The 18,027-nt window shown below is 37.4% G+C and overlaps 3 protein-coding genes across 15 annotated transcripts in view; 2 read left to right on the top strand and 1 right to left on the bottom strand.

Moving 5' to 3' along the window:
• LOC306871958 (unconventional myosin-Ie-like) overlaps positions 1-4,738 on the top strand; it is a 45,752-nt gene extending 41,014 nt beyond the window's left edge. The window contains exons 23-29 of one of the 5 annotated variants that reach the window (XM_079420245.1): positions 449-595; positions 1,456-1,613; positions 1,724-1,813; positions 1,898-2,108; positions 2,301-2,330; positions 3,541-3,710; positions 3,802-4,738. In XM_079420245.1, the coding sequence (XP_079276371.1) occupies positions 449-595; positions 1,456-1,613; positions 1,724-1,813; positions 1,898-2,108; positions 2,301-2,330; positions 3,541-3,710; positions 3,802-3,878 (883 nt within the window). In that variant the 3' untranslated portion in view covers positions 3,879-4,738. Of the gene's footprint in view, positions 1-448; positions 596-1,455; positions 1,614-1,723; positions 1,814-1,894; positions 2,109-2,297; positions 2,331-3,540; positions 3,711-3,801 lie in introns of all 5 variants that reach the window. The other 4 variants (XM_079420244.1, XM_079420243.1, XM_079420247.1 and 1 more) reach the window with 4 other exon arrangements.
• Positions 4,739-5,746: 1,008 nt separating this feature from the next.
• Positions 5,747-8,950, bottom strand: LOC306882683 (G2/mitotic-specific cyclin-B2-like). 2 transcript variants are annotated; one of them, XM_079437503.1, is made up of 8 exons: positions 8,793-8,950; positions 8,484-8,600; positions 8,123-8,389; positions 7,888-8,046; positions 7,061-7,297; positions 6,812-6,952; positions 6,620-6,730; positions 5,747-6,547 (listed from the first exon to the last, which is right to left on the bottom strand). In XM_079437503.1, the coding sequence occupies exons 1-8, from the start codon at positions 8,808-8,810 to the stop codon at positions 6,437-6,439; spliced, it is 1,161 nt and encodes a 386-aa protein (XP_079293629.1). In that variant the 5' UTR covers positions 8,811-8,950; the 3' UTR covers positions 5,747-6,436. The 2 variants fall into 2 exon arrangements, with proteins under 2 accessions (XP_079293629.1, XP_079293630.1); XM_079437504.1 differs by having other exon boundaries at positions 5,755-6,547; positions 7,960-8,046; positions 8,793-8,945.
• Positions 8,951-12,566: 3,616 nt separating this feature from the next.
• Positions 12,567-18,027, top strand: part of LOC306872283 (E3 ubiquitin-protein ligase Arkadia-like) — a 42,024-nt gene continuing 36,563 nt past the window's right edge. For 2 of the 8 annotated variants that reach the window (XM_079420785.1, XM_079420781.1), the window contains exons 1-2: positions 12,578-12,983; positions 17,593-17,800. The gene's annotated coding sequence lies outside the window, so the exon portion shown is untranslated. Of the gene's footprint in view, positions 12,984-17,592; positions 17,801-18,027 lie in introns of all 8 variants that reach the window. The other 6 variants (XM_079420786.1, XM_079420782.1, XM_079420788.1 and 3 more) reach the window with 5 other exon arrangements.

Raw genomic sequence — 18,027 nt, 5'->3', positions numbered from 1 at the left:
CATTTATAGTTCTTGTAGTGTTCGCTGGAAAGGATCAAACATCCACAACTCTCTCAAAGGAACATGACCTAGATTATAGATCTAACATTCAAGGACGAGGTACCAGCCCCCCACAACCTTGCATATTCCCGTTTTGGAGTGGGGGGTTGTCAATAATCTGAACCAGGTGTTGCTGGGAAGGCAGAGTACACCTTGTAAAAAACTCATTAGAAAGGACTTAAGTTTATTGGGTGAAGCAGGGCATCTCTGCATGTGTCCCAGACATGGAAACTTCAACAGTCCCCGTATCATTTGCTTTTTTTTTTCCGTGACCCAACAACCTGGGTGTCTGTGGAAACCCCCAAAAGCGCCTCAACACGTATAGCCTGTAATAAAAGACGTCTCATGTTGAATGATTGAACAAACGTGCATATTTCAGATCTTGAAAAGACATTTGTCTCCCATACAGCACAATGCAGGATGACTTCATGATCCTGCACGAGGAGGAGTATGACAGCCTGCTGGAGTGTGTATTCAAGACGGAGTTCATCAGTTTGCTGGCACGCCGATACGAAGAGAGAACACAGAAAAAACTACCTCTCAAATTTAGCACCACGTAAGTTGAAATATATTTAACGTTGCTACAGTTAAAGCAAAGCCATGACTTTATTCTTAATGAAAAAGTGAGAAGATTAAACAAAACACTAGGGCCCGGTTTCACAGACAGGGTTTAGACTAAACCAGGATTAGGCCCTTGTTCAATTAGGAAATTTAAGTCATTTTTATTAACGTGCCTTAGAAAAAACATTACTGGGGTGCATCTTCAGACAAAACAAAGCCACTGATATATTTTAAGATCAGTCAGTGCAAGTTTCTTTCAGTTAAAACCGATTAGATTTACACTTTAGTCTGGGACTTGGCTTAAGCCTTGTCTGTGAAACCGGTGTAAGATTTAAAAAAAAAATTCTTTACCTTCTTGTTTTTGAAAAGTCTCTTTTGTTTACCAAGGCTGTATGTATTTGATCGAAAATGCAGTCAAAACAGTCATATTTTGAAAAAATTGTGCAATTTAAATGAACCAATTTCTTTTTTTATTCCTGTGATAGCAGAGCTGAATTTTCACATTTCTTTAGTGAATGGAAAATTCGAAAGAACAGCATTTATGGAAATATTTTGTTACGTTATAAATGCCTTTGCTGTCACTTTTGATCAATTTAATTCAGCCTTACTGACTCCAAACTTTTGAGTGGCTATGTAAATGTCTAATTTCTAAATTATTATTTGTTTTTGTTTCAGTTGTTTCTTTACTATTATATTTTTTTCAATTATTCATATTGTAATAAACAACATTTGCTTTTATATTTTTTATTTAATGCAATGACATTCAAGCATTTCTAAATGTGACCCAAGTATTTGGTGTCCAAATACTTTTTGCGGCCACCCTGCACTAATGAATGACTGTGACTGGACCTGCAGGTTGGAAATGAAACTGAAGAAAGAAGGATGGGGACCCTGGAATGCCGGAGGGTCCAGGCAGGTGCAGTTCATCCAAGGTCAAGGGGATGTAGCTGTGCTGCGACCCTCAAATAAAATGCTGCAGGTCAGCATTGGACCGGGTTTGCCCAAAAACTCACGTAAGTGACGACTCGTGTTGTGTGTTATTCACAATATCATTTAATATTATTTAATTCAATGTTATTCGTCATCCATGCAAGATCTCATACACCCAAATTCAATCATTCAGGTCCTACTAAGCAGGGCGTCACTCAAAGCCATCCCATCATGTCCAGGACGCACCACCACACCCCAACACGAGTTGCACCTGGGCCTCCAGGTATATTAACTTTCCTAATCTTCTCGTTACCTCAGTCAATATGCATTTGTTCAAAAGATCTTAAGCTTGTATGTTCCTCAGCAGTTGCTCACCAAAACGGAGGGCTGAAGAATGCAAATCACGCGGCCAATCAGAGAAACTCGCAACATCACAGCAATCAGAGGCCGACATCTGGAAACACGGCCCGTCCGTTCTTGCCTACTAATGTCAGTCAGCTCAAGGACAGAGGCAGCAGACAGGCACCCCAGCAAACCAACCTGGATTTCCTCAAAGTACCAGACCAAGGGGCCGCAGGGTGAGAGCACACAACATATACACACACACTTGAAATTAAATAGGTAACAGCAAACTTTTTACTGAAGATAAGGTAAACATTTGTCTGATTGCTAGATGCATAGCTGGAGCTCAACTACCAGACATTATCCATGCAAACAAAATAGTGATCTGCATTTGAATGTAACATGCATGTATCTCTTTACCATAGCAGAAATCGACAACCATCTGACAATGGAGGAATGTGAGTCTGAGCATGTGTGTAGTTTCTGTTAGGTGGCAGTGGTTGTGGTTCATTTGAATAGCAATAGATCAACCCCAGAGATGCCCAACTTCAAAGACACGCATCCTCTCAGTCTTGTTTTGTTTTAACGTTTCCTTTTCACATTTTATAGATTCAAGTTTGTTTTACACTACTGTTCAAAAGTTTAGCTGCGTTAATATTTTGAATACGCTCTACAAAGCTGCATTTATTTGATCAAAAATAAGATAAAAACAGCCATATTGTGAAATATTATTACAGTTTACAATAACTGTTTTCTTTTTGAAAATATTTTAAAATGTCATTTATTCCTGTGATGGCCAGAGTCGCATGACAAATATTTGGCGTTCTTGAAACCTTTATTTTTATTGTTGTTATTATCAGTAAATTTTATTAAAGTTTAAAATAACTTTTCTTTTTGAAAATATTTTAAAATGTCATTTATTCCTGTCATGGCCATTACTCCAGTCATCAGTGTCACATGACACATATTTGGTGTTCAAGAAGCATTTATTATTATTATTATTAATGTTGAAAATTATTTTGAAGCAGTTTAGTCTGAAATAAAATTTCTGTGCAACAATGCAAGTCTTTACTGTCACTTTTGATCAAGTTAATGTGTCCTTGCTGAATAAAAGTATTTAAAAATATATTTTTTTAAATGACTGACTTTTGAGTGGTAGTGTATATTACTGAATAAACTTCAGATTGTGAATATATATGAGAGGCTGGTTTTCCTTGCACTTCAACAAGGTTAAGGACTTTGGGTTGGGCATTTTCTAACATTTTCTCTGTTGTAGCCATGATGCGGATCGACTTAGACGCATTATGAAGGTTGAAGGGCTAACAAATGTCTCTTCATCGCAACAGCTGAAAAAAACAAAACAATTCTGGTCTTAAAATTGAGGTGGAGGATCAACTGAAAGAAGTCTGTTTGGAAATTAAGACTTGTTCAGAATGACAGTGTCACTATCATAAATGGGAATCTGTGGCCACCTAGTGGGGAACACATAAACTAACACCACAAAATCAGACGGCTAACCCTCTCACAGCAGCTACATGGTGCTTCCAGAGCCTAGTTGACTACCTTCACTTATAGAAGCATGTTCCTGTGGTTCCTGCAGTGTTAGAAATGTCACATGTAACTCCATCAGTTAATATCCTCTTTGATTTTTTGTATTTTTTTTCCAAGGGCCCACAGACAGTCTACAAACAGGCCCGCTCCAGGAGGTGGCCGTCCTAAACCAGCCCCCAAACCGAAGCCCCAGGTGCCTCAGTGTAAAGCTCTTTATGCCTACGACGCCCAAGACACAGATGAGCTCAGTTTCAATGCAGACGACATTATTGACATTGTTAAGGAAGGTGAGAGGGTACAAAATGCTTGTTTTACGTAATATAAATGTTTTTATTGTGACAGAACGTAGTCATTCTGATATCTGTCCATTATGTCTAGATGCCTCTGGATGGTGGACAGGGAGGCTGAGAGGTAAACAAGGCCTTTTCCCAAACAACTACGTGGCTAAGATCTAACCTCTTCTGCCTTTAATGAGGGGCACAGACTTCAGCCGCAGCAGACTTATTAGACAAAGAAGGACAAAAAAGAAGGGGAAACTGAGATAATGAAGGAAGGAGAGAGGTGTGCCATGGCTGTGGTTAAACTCCTCAAAAGCTCTGCGTTCTGGTGCCATGGACACTTGAGGCCATGTGGCACAAAATTTTTCTCCAGGGCGCTGAATACTGAACTGTCCCTGTGAGCACTGATCAAACTATTTATTGTATTTATATTATAGCTTTCTACAATTTATTTCTGATGTGGTTTGTTCATCTGTCATTGATATTTAAGGTGATCTTAATTCACTTCAAGAGATGAAGTAGCCAACTTATGTGGGAACAGGCTTTTTTATTTTGCTTTTGAAATGGATCAATTTTATATGTAAATTAAGGTGCTTGCCTTTCAGAGTCACCTGCTGTTCATGATTTTTATTGTATTTTATTTTTTTCCAATGTCTTGAAGTCATGTCCAAATCAGTGGTTTTAGTGGGGAATGTTTTGCTGCTAAGGACCGTTTTACATGTTATTGCCTTTCACCTTGTAATTAACAGAATCCCAAATGTATAAAATGCACTACGGCTCTTGAAAACCATGGTTTGTATGCTTTTGAAGTTCATAATCTCCGAACAATGCTGAATGTATCATTGTGCAAAAATGCAAACAGTTGGGTAAAACTGTCTAAATTGAAACTACAGTGGTATTTCCATGCATTAAATTGAACACATTCAATTGTTAAGAAGTTTCCATATTATCTTAAGAATAAAGTGACAGTTGGTGTCTGATTGTATACTATTCTACTGATAAGGTTGCCATGTCTAATACAACAAATTCAAAACTTTATGCTTTTAATCATACCCTCATTTTACTTTTCTGTATGATACATTTAAAGTGAATTAGACTAATCATTAGAAATATTCCTTCCTTTTGGAACTTTATTTGGGGGACATCCAATAAATTTTGGGTACTTAAGATAAGTTAGAGGTTATGCTAATATTAAGAAGTTATTTATGGAGACTTTATAAGAACATTCCTTTCAAGAATTTTAATTAAGAAAAATATTTTGAAAAAACACATTAGTAACTAAAAGTTAGAAAATTGCAGTTAAAGGGTTAGTTCAACCAAAAATGAAAATTCTGCGATTAATTTCTCACCATGTCGTTCCAAACATTTGTCTCTTTGTAACACGAATGAAGATATTTTTGATTAAATCCAAGAGCTTTCTGACCCTGCATACAGCAATGCAACTGTAATGTTTCCAGACCAAGAAAGATAGTAAGGACTTTGTTAAATAGTCCATGTGACATCAGTGGCTCAACTGTAATTGTAAAAAGTTACGAAAATACTTTGTGCAAAGAAAACAAAAGTAACTTTATTCAACAATTCTCCTCTTCCCATGATGCATGTGTGTTGCTGCTGATATAGAACATGCATTCACTGCGTCTCGTTTATAGAGAAGCGAAGAATCGCTGAATAAACCAGTTATTTTTGTTTTCTTTGTGCACAGAAAGTATTCTTATACTCACTTTTATGGCCTTATGTGTCAAGATGAAACTTTACAGATATTGCACCTTAAATTTCTCATCAAATATAGACTCCAGTTTCATAAATTGAGGCATAAAATGCTCCTGTGTGTATAAATAAAAATCTCTGCAATGATTAGTGAACGAGGCTGTTAGATCACGCTTCCATGCCAGATAATTAAGATCCAGCCCCAGACGCCAAATCCTGGTAACTGAACTACACAGCAAAATTGTCTAATAGCCAAAACAGCCAGTCTTGTTACCCGAAACCATATTAACCATCTTCTATCAGCCAAGGTGACTGAACAAAGCCAGCGAAGAGCAGGAAACAGTGATGATAAAAGGAGCAGTTTATTGATTAGGCGCATGTTTCAACGCTCCGACTCCGTCTGACACAAATCCAACAAGTAGTGTTATACATCCCATAAACCTTGGGTTTCAATAAACACTTCCACTTAGCTCTTAGTCATAAAGACAAACGACCCTTCAAACAATCAAGACTAAAAAGAAATTATGTAAAACACTAACATGATTAATGGCGTATATAAAAAGGCTTAAATGATTGAAATTGAATAATGACAACTTATAATGAAGAGGAGAAAAAGTCTGCCGTCTCATAGCAAAGCAGTTTGCGAAGAGACTTTGGGGCTTTCGTTTGAGTACAAGCAGTTATCATGTGAAATTTAAAAGTTAAACATAATCCAGGACGTCAGAGTCAGAACAGTCAAGTTCAGTGAGACAAGCCTAACATGGACAAGTCAGAAAGTGGCATTAAATCTTTGGACTTTAATGGATTCCAGATTCAGTTTGCCTACAAAGTAGAAAAGCAAAAATACAGCTTCAGCAAATTAACACTTAAAAAACCTCAGATTAAAACTAAAAAGTAGAAACGTTTATTTATACAATCCAAGAATATGTACATCGGTTTAAAAAAAAAAAAAAAAGCAGCAGTCCATCTCCCAAAATAGCTGACAGAATAAAGTGCAGGTTTTAGTGTCCATTCCCACATAAAAGTCCTCAAGAGCTGGACAGCAGAGGAGCAGCCAGATCCTTCACAAGTGACGACTTCAACTGGGGAAGGAGGCTGATCTTCATGAGCCTACTGCTGGAGTATTTCTTTTTCACGGTCTGTAAAAGATGGACAACATCAGAGCATTCAGTAGAAACAAGCCCCTTGCACAAGTGCAATAAACCGCTTACCACATGCTTTGAGAGCCCTTCATTGACCATAACCACATTTTTGGCAATATGCTGCATGATAGGCTTCAGGTGGGCCTCATCATAGGAAGAGTAGTGTTGCTGGGTTGGTGACTGGAACAGTAAGAGTTAAAAGGTGGATAAATAGGGGTGGGGGGCAGATATAGAAAATTCAGACATTTAAAAGCCAGTTACCCATTTTTGGCCATCAAGTACAAGTTGAGAAAGGCACAGAGCAGCAGCTGCAGTCTCCGAAGGGTTAAAGTGGACCATGTCATAGTCAAGTAGTGTCAGTTCAAGGAAATATTTTGCAAGTGTATGCTTCTCAGCATCTGCCTAAAAAGCAGATGTAAAAAGAATAAGAAAATAAAAAGATAGATGACAACATCTGAAGCGCTAACAAGTCCGCCAAACCACATCAGGGATCATAAAACCTGAACTTACATTCCCAGCCTTTGAAGCTCTCCGCAGAAAGTGCAGGGGCAGAGGACGTCCGAGCTCAAAGTTCAGCTCACTGAGAACCAGCATCTCCATCTCTCGGATCTGGGCTTTTGTGAAGGCATCGTCAGCGATGTAGGCAAAGTCCCCAACCATTGGCACATACATCTCCTCATATTTACAAGCAATCAGCATTGCGGTAACACCCACTAGCTGGAGCTTCTTACGGGTCACAGGCTGGACCTAAAAGGGAAAGGGTACTTTCCATTTAAAGAAACCTAGAAATGGAGACCATGTATACTATTGTGTTGTCAAATAACTGCTTACATTGTAGCTTGGTACTGTACACAAATTGAAGAGTAGCATTTTATTAAAAATCACAATGCTAAAATAAAAGGACTGTTTGATAGGTTCTCATTGACTGCGTCGATCAACTTGTACACACTAACATTCTGAAAAATACCAATACCTCACCCATATAGCATTTTACATACGGTGTAGAAACCCAGTTAACTGCATGAACAAGAAAACTAGTAACTCTTTACAATAAAGGTCCCATTAGTTACAGTTTGTTAATGCATTAACCAGCAATGAGCAAAACATTTGTTACTAGTCACTTGTTAACCTCTTAGTTAAAAAAAAAAAAAAAAAAAAAAAAAAAAAAAAGCAGCTGTTAGCTTTGAGTTCATGATCACATGGGTCCATTAAATACTAACAGATACTTTATTTTAATAGTGGATCAGTAAATAAAGCTAAAATACAGATTTTATTTTTCAGTGTTAGTTCGTGTCATTTAAAGCTCTGATTTGCACCAACTCTCGGGTAACTTGTACCTGGAGAAAGCGATCAAGGATGGCTACGGTCATGTACAAGGTTTCCTGCAGGAGCTGAAATCTTGAGTGCACCTGAATCAGCCAGTCAACCAGGAGAGCACGCATCCTTCCATTGATATCGTAGCCACGCATATAACGGGGACGAACCGACTGCTGACTCTGGAACAAGAGCAAAGCAGCTGTAGGAAGCATGAAGTTTGAATAAAGAGGTTCTCTTTTTAAAAGTGTCAGGTACCTCAAGGCTTCGCAGATACGCATAGATGTCCTTCACATATTCAGGACACAGCTGAGGCATGTCAGCATCCCCTTCATCGATGTCTACGACTGGAAAGCGTGTGTTGGAAAAGGCTTGGCACAGTTCCTCTTCCTCCATGCTCACATCAGCGTGAGCAGGGGGCAGCGCTGGGGCAGGCGGGGGCATCTCGAGCTGCAGCTGGGCACATTTGGCTCGCACAACAGCTGGCTGGGCGGTTCGTATTACAGGTGCCACAGGTTGGACCTTCTGAAAACGACAGGAAAGAGGAATGTGAAGCAAAATGCTGTTCAAATGAACACGTTGCATGGTGGTAACGTTACGGTTACATAAAGACACGTACCTTGGTCTGAACTGGTTTGTGGGTAAAGTTGGACAGTTCGCCAAACACGGGCCTCCTCGCTGCACCGTTCACAGGCCCGCCTTTGCCACCGATAAAAACAGGGTTGTTTGCATTGCGCTGTACGGGAAGAGGTTGTTTAAAACAAAGCATAAAACACATTTAGCAACTTAAGCTAGCGAATGTGGCGTTGTTTCGACGCTACCACTGATCTATTATCAATACATATAGATCAATGGACGCTACACAGAAACTTAAGTCTTTTATCAGATAACGTTAAGTCAAAAGCATGTTTCTGTATCAGTTACTCACCAACGCGTGAATTTCCATGGTGAATACGCTTATCGGAAAATTCGTGCTTAAATAAAAAAAATATATATCTTTAAAAGGGACCGTTTAGCTTCGCTTCGTGTTCCTTGTCCAACTTAACTCACAACAAACCGTACAGTACAAAGGCCTGCTGGTGATTCAAATACCGCTCCGCTCTCTCTGATTGGCCACTGCCTCGGGAATACTCCACTTCGATTGGTTGAAAACGGAAGGGACGCTTATCAATCATCCGTCATCTCCGGTTTCACGTGTAGCTTCTGTAAAACACCACAATGAATGTATTTACAGGTTGTTTGGCTGATTCCTTTGTAATTATTAGTTGAACTGTCATATAGGTAGTATTGCGTTGATAATAGTGTCTGTTGGTAAAAGACTTTTGCTTTTTAAAGGCTGAACACATTTTTAAAACTAAACAGTTTGCATATGAAACCATTGTTTGCTACTGAATAAAGCATGTAATAAAACAGTTGTTCTTATGCAGGGCCCACGAGGAGACCTCAAAAAGATGATTAAAAATATTTTGACTGGTGTTAAAATAAGCTAAAAAAAAACTGGCATTAAAATAAGCTCTGGATAGCCTAATTTTGAGTGAATTCTAGACTAAAGTAATGTACAGTAACAAAATGTTAAGACTCCATGGGCATTTTTATAATGAATTAACATTTTTCTAGTTATGCCAAGCTCTAAAATATTTGATTGGGTAAAACTGTTAGTATATATATATATATTGTTTTAAAATAATCCGTATCCACCTTGCTCATTAAATCACAAAATTGGTAAAGTCACGGGGTCTTCGAATAGTGTTGGAGTCCAAAGGTTGTGAACCAAATGTAATAAAACATAATAAAAGTAACACTGAGTCAACAGCAGTCATGCCTGTTACGGATATAGTGAGAAAGTACAACTGAAATAGTGATTCATTCATTAACAAACCTTTTAAGTGAATTAATCAACCTTGTTAATTTTTTTTCATGATCTGAGTCTGACTTTCGTTCATTTACTGCCATTTGAAGTGAGTGACTGCTTTTCTGTCTTCTTTTCTGGAGTCTACTGTGAATTAAATTATTAACAACAAGTATATAACAACATGGGGCGTAGATTACGCGGGGGACGCGGGACCACTTTTTATAAAAAGTAAATTCGTCCCCCGCACTTTTTCATCGGACAGTTGTGTTCTCGACATGTTGAGGTTTTAATGGAGCAATGTGACGTCTGTGTGACGTAGGGTGATAATTGGCCTATATAAATGCAGAATGATTTAAAATTCAAAGAGACAAGATATACATGACGTTTACGTTTCCATGGCAATCAGTCACTCAGTTTGTCACGTCACGACATTCCCAGGCTCGCGCCCGCGGTCCCGCGCTGCATCATTCATTAGAGGTCGAGATGAGTTCAAAGCCGCAAGAAACTCTTCACTCCTCTTTTACGAAAAAGTCAAGAAGCGTAAGTTGGCATGTGGTATCCGAATAGTGTTACACAATGTTGAGTGACTCTGCCTATTGCTCTTGTTGAATAAATAGCAAGTTTTGATGTTCATTATATGGAGAAAAAAAGGCTGCCTGGACAAACATGCACTTATTTTCAGTGTATTTTTCCGTAACTCTTTTGTAACTTCTTTTATTTTAACACGTATGTATGTTATCCAAAGATAATGTTGAACTGAGATTTTACAGCGTTTGCAGCATTGTGACATGTTTAACTGCCAATTCTACATGATGTATTTCAATCAAGTGACAAGTGCAAGCACCGATCTGATACAGGACCGATCTCAATTTAGGGGTGCTCTGTCATTATTGCACTAATTTTACGTTTTTATCTGTTGTCAAGAATGAACAAGAAACAGTCAGCCTAGGTTTGTTAGGACAGAATCAGGACGACTCACAAGAAAATCAAACTTCACAGCTGAGAAGAACTGATAGAGTGTCTTTTAACACCTGGCTATTTTTACATTGTATAAAATATATTAATACACAATCGTTTGTAGGATTATATATGGACCAATCATAGAAAACACATAATTAGTCAAATATATATATATAAAAATAACATTAGTATGATGAACAACTTCTCAGCTATCATTTTTAACTACAGTAGGTAATTATTAGCTTGCATATTGGTTGTTTATTAGTAATTAAGCACATATTAATTCTGTATTCTTCGTGACCATATTCTGCATCCCATAATCCTAAATTTAACAACTACAACGACTACCTTACAAGCTATTAATAAGCAGTAAATGAAGAGTTTATTGAAGCAAAAGTAATAGTTAATAGTGAATATGTGTTCCCCATTCTAAAGTGTTAAAAATAATTTAGTATACAAATTATTGGTTATTGTCCAGCAGTGTACTTAATCAGTTATTTTCTTCTGTATGTCACTATTCCCTGTATGTGCATGTTTCAAACACTACTTTATTTGCTATAGACAGAGGCAGAAGTGCATTCATAGTTGAGAGTGAATGAGGCAGAAAGTTTCAGTGAGGCTTCAGAGGTAAAGATTATTGACAGCATTGTCTATGATAAGATATGTCTTATACCTTTTAACAGACTAATCAGACTAATGTATTATAGAACAGAACAGAAGTATGTGAATGTGCAAGTATCCATTACTGTGTGCCATGTACTCTACATACAACACACACAAAATACAATCTGAAATATGTAAACAATAGTACCCTTATAAGGACATCTTTGTAACTTATACTCAAAAAGGTGCACATATAGAGTACCAATATGTACCGTAATGTACAACTATTAAACTTTTTGGGGTAAATAAGGTACAAAGATGTCCTTTTAAGGGTACTGTCCCAGTGACAAGCTGTTGTATTTCTTTCTTTCTTTCTTTATTTTTCTTTTTTCTCTCTTTCTTTCCTTCTGTTTTATAATCATATATAATAATATAATCATAAAGCATATTAAGCAAAAAGGTATGATTAAAAATAAAACCTGTCAATTAGACAAGGGTTAACTGAAAAAAACCAGGTATAACACTAGACATTCCGTCCCCCCCACTTTTGAAATGATGGCTACGCCCCTGACAACAACATTTAACAAGGTATGTAAGGATGCAAAAATAATTAGCATTTATGTACAGAAAAATGTACCAAGACTAATAAATAAATTATTAATATGTTGTAAATAAATAATGATAAAATAATCATACCAAAAGTGGTTATACATTCTTATTTTTTTCTTTCTGACATACGTTCATAACTCGTTCCAAAAATGTTAGATCAGAACCGTTCAGAAATATCCACTTGATGTAACCTGCAGAGCTGGACAGTGAAAGCATCTTTGATGAGCGGATTCAAACGATTGAAAACACTGAAATACAGAATAGTAATAGTTTATAACAAATTATGGAGAAAAATTATATGCAAACTATCCCCAGGGTTTGATGGTGTCATCACCTGAAAAATAAATAAAAACAGACCCATAAATACAAACAAGTACCTTCAGTCTATGTAGTTGTGTACAGTATGTAATAAGAGTTACACGAGCGCTGCCACATTCTGCCACTAGAGAGCATGAGGCGACCAACTACGTAACTCACACCAGTCAAAGCCTACAAACCGCACTGAAATGTATATAGATTCACAAGAGTCTGTGTTCAGCGATTATGATCATTCATGGATTATTCACGATAATCAATTTCAACAAGCCTTTAGTTAATGTTATTCTCCTCGAGGGTCGTCGAGGATGCGAGAATGTCGTAAAATGTCGAAACACTCCCTCGCAGCAGCGGCGCTGTTCTCACACACACACACACACACACACAGCAGCGCTCTAATGGACGCCGCGGATCGGCAGGAATGGGGACTCGCACCCGAGGACAAACGGGGAGGAAATCTAGCCACATATGACCGTTAAATAAAATGTCCTCTCCGTACGTTTAGCTCGCCGCGACGTTTAACGTGTGATATTGTAACTCTCGCGCGTATCCTCATACATATAAAGCGGAATCGTCGAAATATCCGTCAGTTAGTGGGGAGGCTAAAGCGCTGGGCCTCTCTTCTCTCCCTCCCTCTCGGGTTTGTGTGACTGTCAGTTTCACACAAGCCTCCGCTGACGTTCACTCGCTTCCCCAATACTTTTTTACTTATGTCGACGAACATTGTACCCTGGAAAGGGTGTTAAGTCCAAGAGGGATAGTTTCACGACGTGTATAGAGGTAAGAGACGCTCTTTGTGGTTGTTTTAACGCTAAATTTCAGTTGGTTGAAGCTATTGTTTGACTAACCGGAGAGGCTAATAGCCCGCCGCTAGCAGTTTCAGTCGAGAGTGTGTGTTTGTCCCAGCACATCCAGGCCCAGTGGGCTACTGAAACACAACATCAACTGTCACCATCGCTTAAATGTATCTTAGATGCCTATTTTGGGATGTTTTGTAATCTCTAGCGTTGTCAGCTGACGTGTTGAAGAAAGTGAGAACGACAACATCAACATGCCGTCGGTGCTTTTCCCTTTCTGTTGTTTATCAAACCCTCGTAGTCTTTGTGTTGTGATTTATGGGATTGTTATCGAACCAGATGTTGTTATTTGATTGAAAATGGAAAAGCTGGTTTCGTCTGGCCGTTTTGAGAGGGAATTGGTCAGCAGCCCTTGTTTTCTTGTACAGCCAGCTGAATCAGATTCCAGCCTTTGCATTTCCAGTAACATTTTAATGTGCCCCCTCTGGGAGTATGACACGTGGTGTTGACTCCCATAAATCAGTGACATCTGAAATAAAAGAGACTGGATTATTAATGTCACTGTGGCTCAAACTACTGCACAGCATCTTCTCTTTCACTGTGCACTTCCATCATCTGTTTGGAAAAACAAACCCTTACTAATAAGAGGCAGTGTTACTTCTTTTGCTCCCAGTGGCAGTTGTCTTCATATTTCAACCAGATATGAAAATACTATGCCAATTGTCTCAACGGCTCATTAAAAGATAATGTCATCTGCCTCTATAAAGGATTCATTTGTATGTATCAAGTGTTTCAGCTCTCCAACATAAGATGTCATGCCTGGTGAAGGAATTACTGTGATTTTTAGGCTTGGTAAATGTATTGCTATATGTAGTTGATATTATAATAACAGTTGATCTGTTTATTTACTCATGGTCTTCAGTAACATTGGGGGAAAGATTGTCTGTCACAGTAGTTTGGATGATATGTTTTAGTTACCGTAATTCTTTAAAATTGTAGAATAAGTGAAATTAATGATGTAGGGCTGTTAATGGGAAGTTCTGCATGTAATAAACAGCTGGTTTCACTTCCCTGTGGAAATATGTGAAGCTGAATATTGTTTTGGTAGGTAAGATTACACTGGCTTCATATTTTAGTCAGAAATGAACCACAAATCGTCTGTTTATGTGTGTTGTCAAGGATGTTTTTCATTATAAATTTTTTAATTGTGTCCCATAACAGTATCTATTTTTATGGCAATGTAACACTGCAGATTATTGTATTCAGATTTATCTCCGTAACTGAATATTTATCTAAAAACAAATAAAATCACCACTGGAAAACACCCCACAAAAAAGCAATTGCATCAGTCTACTGTAACATTAGACTGCATAGACACAGAGAACTGTATAATGTAATATCGGATGATTTAAGATGTATTCTTGAGTACTTAGTATGTGATATTGTGATGTTTTGTGCACTGTTTTTGAGTAATTATGTATTTTGTTGATTTTCCGGTAGCAACTGCAAAATTATTAAATGTAAGTTTGATAAAATTGATGCACAGTTGTGATCCTCCATGACATGAAATGAAAGTCCATGTTAATAAATGCAAAAAAAACAACAACCTTTTTCGGCCTCTTAGATGTAGCTTCTGGATCTGTGTCCTGCTATTGCTCATGGCAGAGCTGCTCAACATAGATATACACAGCAATCATTGGGGAAGGAATTAAAACAGTCCCCCATAATCCCCTATCTTTTGAAATCTGTATCCACCTTGGCGTCAAGAGGCACTGCCGCAGTGGGCCCCTCTGGGGCTGCCTCATTTGTTGCGTGGCACAGTGGTACATCACAGGTTGACAGGATCAGCCTCAGAGGAGCCTGGGAGAGCAGTCTAGCTCAGGGATGTTGATGAACACAGTTTGAGCATTTATTTGAAGAATCATATACTTTGCCACTTAAAAAAATAATGAATAAATAATTCTAGTCATGCACCCAGTCACACAGTTCAACCCTCTACGGACACCTTGGCAATTGAATCGCCATTGGCTAGGAATTTTTTTTAGTTTACTCGCCAGACTGATATACTATATGTGTATGTGTGTATATATATATATATATATATATATATATATATATATATATAAATCGCTTGACGGAAAGTGAATCTCTGAAGTGCTCAGTCATGGTGTACGGCGAGTTAAAATATATCTGTGCTAAACTTATATACTTAGCCTCCAGCTAACACACTGGCTAGTAAAATCTGAGAATTTATTAGCCATTGGCTAATATTAGTCATCATTTAGTCGCCCAGAGTGAAGATTTAGTCGCACATGCGAGTGATTTATTCGCGATGTAGAGGGTTGAAGTTTTCATGTGTTGTTTGAGTTCCTCATCTTGTTTTGTCTTGCATTAGTAATGATATTTACAGTAGGGGTACATTTTAAAACCCTGTTTTTTTTGGTGGCTTCTGAGTATTTAAAAAAGCTTCTCAACATGTTCCCCATTTTTTTATAAATTCCCAGCATTATAGACACAGTTTCTTGTTTTTTTTAGATTATACTAAAAGTTTGTGAGAGGGTTTCTTTTGGTTTGCTTTTGTGAAACTGGGTATTGCTCAACAAAGTGGGTCATAATAAAAGTTAGTGGTCTTGATAGTATAACGGTATTACCATAGTTACAGTGAAACATTTAGACTGCAGTTACTGGGAACCTGACTTTGTTTACTTTGAAGGAAGACATTTTGTACAGTTTTTATTCTTATGAAGACTTTGTTTTGTTTTTACCTCTCTAATGCAGCAACAGTTTCTAGTTTATATTACTTGTATATTTATTTTTCAAACAGTGATTGCACCCGGTTTTGTTCTACAGTGCTTTCAGTGATTTAAACAGATTTTCAGGACAGGTGTCGTATTTTTAGCTTATATATTTACGTTACTTTTTTTTTATCCAGTAAGGATGTATTAAATTGATCAAAAGTGACTGTAAAGACATTTATAATGTTCCAAAATATTTTTTTCAAATAAGTGCTGTTCTTTTGAAATTTCTATTAATCAAAGAATACTGAAACAATGTAACTGTTTCCACAGAAATATAAGCATTTAATTACCACAAATGTTTTATATGAGTAAAATCAATTCAGCTTTGCCTTCTCAGGAAAATTTTCATTTTAAAATATAAAACAGAGATGTTATTTTCAATTGTAGTAATATTTCACAAATTAGTTACTGTAATTTAGTTGAATAATAATAATAAATTAGATTTTTATATAGCGCCTTTAAAGCAGTTTCACAAGGCACTAGATAAAACAAATAGATAAAAATACAACACATACAGAACAAAACAAATTAAAAGAACTGACTAGGATATTAAATTTTGGATAATCAAGAAAAAGCTAATTTAAAAAAAATCAGATCAGATTTGATCAGATGAATGCAGCCTTAGTGAGGTTCCCCAAAGAAACTTTTTTTTCAAAAACATTAAAGAAAAAAATCTTACCAATAATTGGTAATTGGTAACTTTTTGAATAGTTGTTGTGTATATTTCCAATATTTATATAGCACATTCTAGAAATGTATGGTACCAGCACAGTGGTAATAATACATAGTTAAAAACAGTCTGATTTCACTAAACAATTCCTTTCATTGTACAAGACGGTACAATTTGCAGGGCAGTCCTTTCTTTGTGAGTTTTGTTTCTAATTTGTGTGTTATGTCAAAGTACCAAAGCACACACAAACTGTGGCAATATGAACCGCTGGAATGCTTCGTCTTTAGATTGCTGTATACAGGAAACTACCTTTTAGGCTCTTTGCCACCAGACCGAGAAGTTGACTCAAAAGCAGAGACTATATTCCCTTTGAAACAGATGGCTGCTTTCATAATTTAAAGGTAAGGGAACTCTGGGCCTTGTCATGGTTGCTGGGAAATTTAAGGCGTTTGGGGCATGGTGCCACTCTGGGTGCTTAGATGTTAATTAGGGAAGGCTGAAGAAATGTTGGAGCGTAATGGGGTTCTGGTGAATGGAAGAGTGATCGGAAACACGGCGAGATTTTGATTAAAGAGGGAAAAATGGTTGTGAGATGAGCATAAAAGAGGTAATGAATAAAATGGCTGAATTGTTAGATTTTCATAATGAGAGGAGCAAGAGGCTTTGTGGACGTTGGTAATCATCGTGAACATTACGGGCAGTGATGGATAAATACCCATTATGCAAGCAAGCGGGAACCTAATTTGAGAGGGATTTAATTAGGTTGCTTCAGCACAAATAACTGCATTATATAAGGATCAAGATTGAGGGGCTCTTCGTATACACCTGTATTGAATACCATTTTATGCAAAACAACAAACAGCTGTCTGCTATTAGGCCTCGCATTGTGTGAGAGATGTGGGTTGCTCTTTTCCTGTGCTGTTTATCGTAAGAATAATGGAAAACTAGGTGAGGGTGGGAAATAATGACCCCTAGCACCATTATCCTGTGCATGCTAGATTTATGTTGTAGTCTTTTGCAGGAGGTATTAAGCTGCTCCTGAAACGTATGCAGTTGCTCGTTTCTGTCTACACAGTGCAAGAGATGACCTTTCTTTAGTCACCATTTCCTTTCCTTTATTACAGCGTGAACGAGAGCTGCCTGGATAACAACCCTGTCTGACTCATGCTCGGCCAGAAATGGCTGCTAAAACAATCTTCACAACTAATTCAGACCAAGTTTTGCATTGGAAACAGAGGAAAGCTTGATTTCCTATACGCACATTCTGTTTGACTTGTTGCATTCTCTTGTGGACTATATGTAAACATCTTTTATGTGAAATATCTTATTCAGGTCAGTACTAAATAAACAATAATATGCATTTTGTATGATCCCTCTTATTTTGGTAAAATAATTAACATGTTGCAGATTCTGCAAGGTGTATGCAAGCTTTTGACCAACTGTATTAATGTGGTCAAACAGATCTTTCTATTATGGTTTTGGTTAATTTTTTATTATGGTTTTGGAAAGTGTTATGGTTTCCATAAAAATATTAAACAGCACAAATGTTTTAAACATTG

Source organism: Barbus barbus, assembly GCF_936440315.1.
Source record: "Barbus barbus genome assembly, chromosome: 1".
Lineage (NCBI taxonomy): Eukaryota > Metazoa > Chordata > Actinopteri > Cypriniformes > Cyprinidae > Barbus > Barbus barbus.
Note: the sequence above shows the minus strand (reverse complement) of the source record. Positions and strands in the feature narration are given on the sequence as shown.

Coding starts and splice junctions, on each gene's coding strand:
- LOC306882683 (XM_079437503.1), bottom strand. Junction 6,953..7,060: donor GAGCTTCAAAGGCTGGGAAT/GTAAGTTCAGGT, acceptor TCTGCTTTTTAG/GCAGATGCTGAGAAGCATAC. Junction 6,731..6,811: donor TACTTGATGGCCAAAAATGG/GTAACTGGCTTT, acceptor TTACTGTTCCAG/TCACCAACCCAGCAACACTA.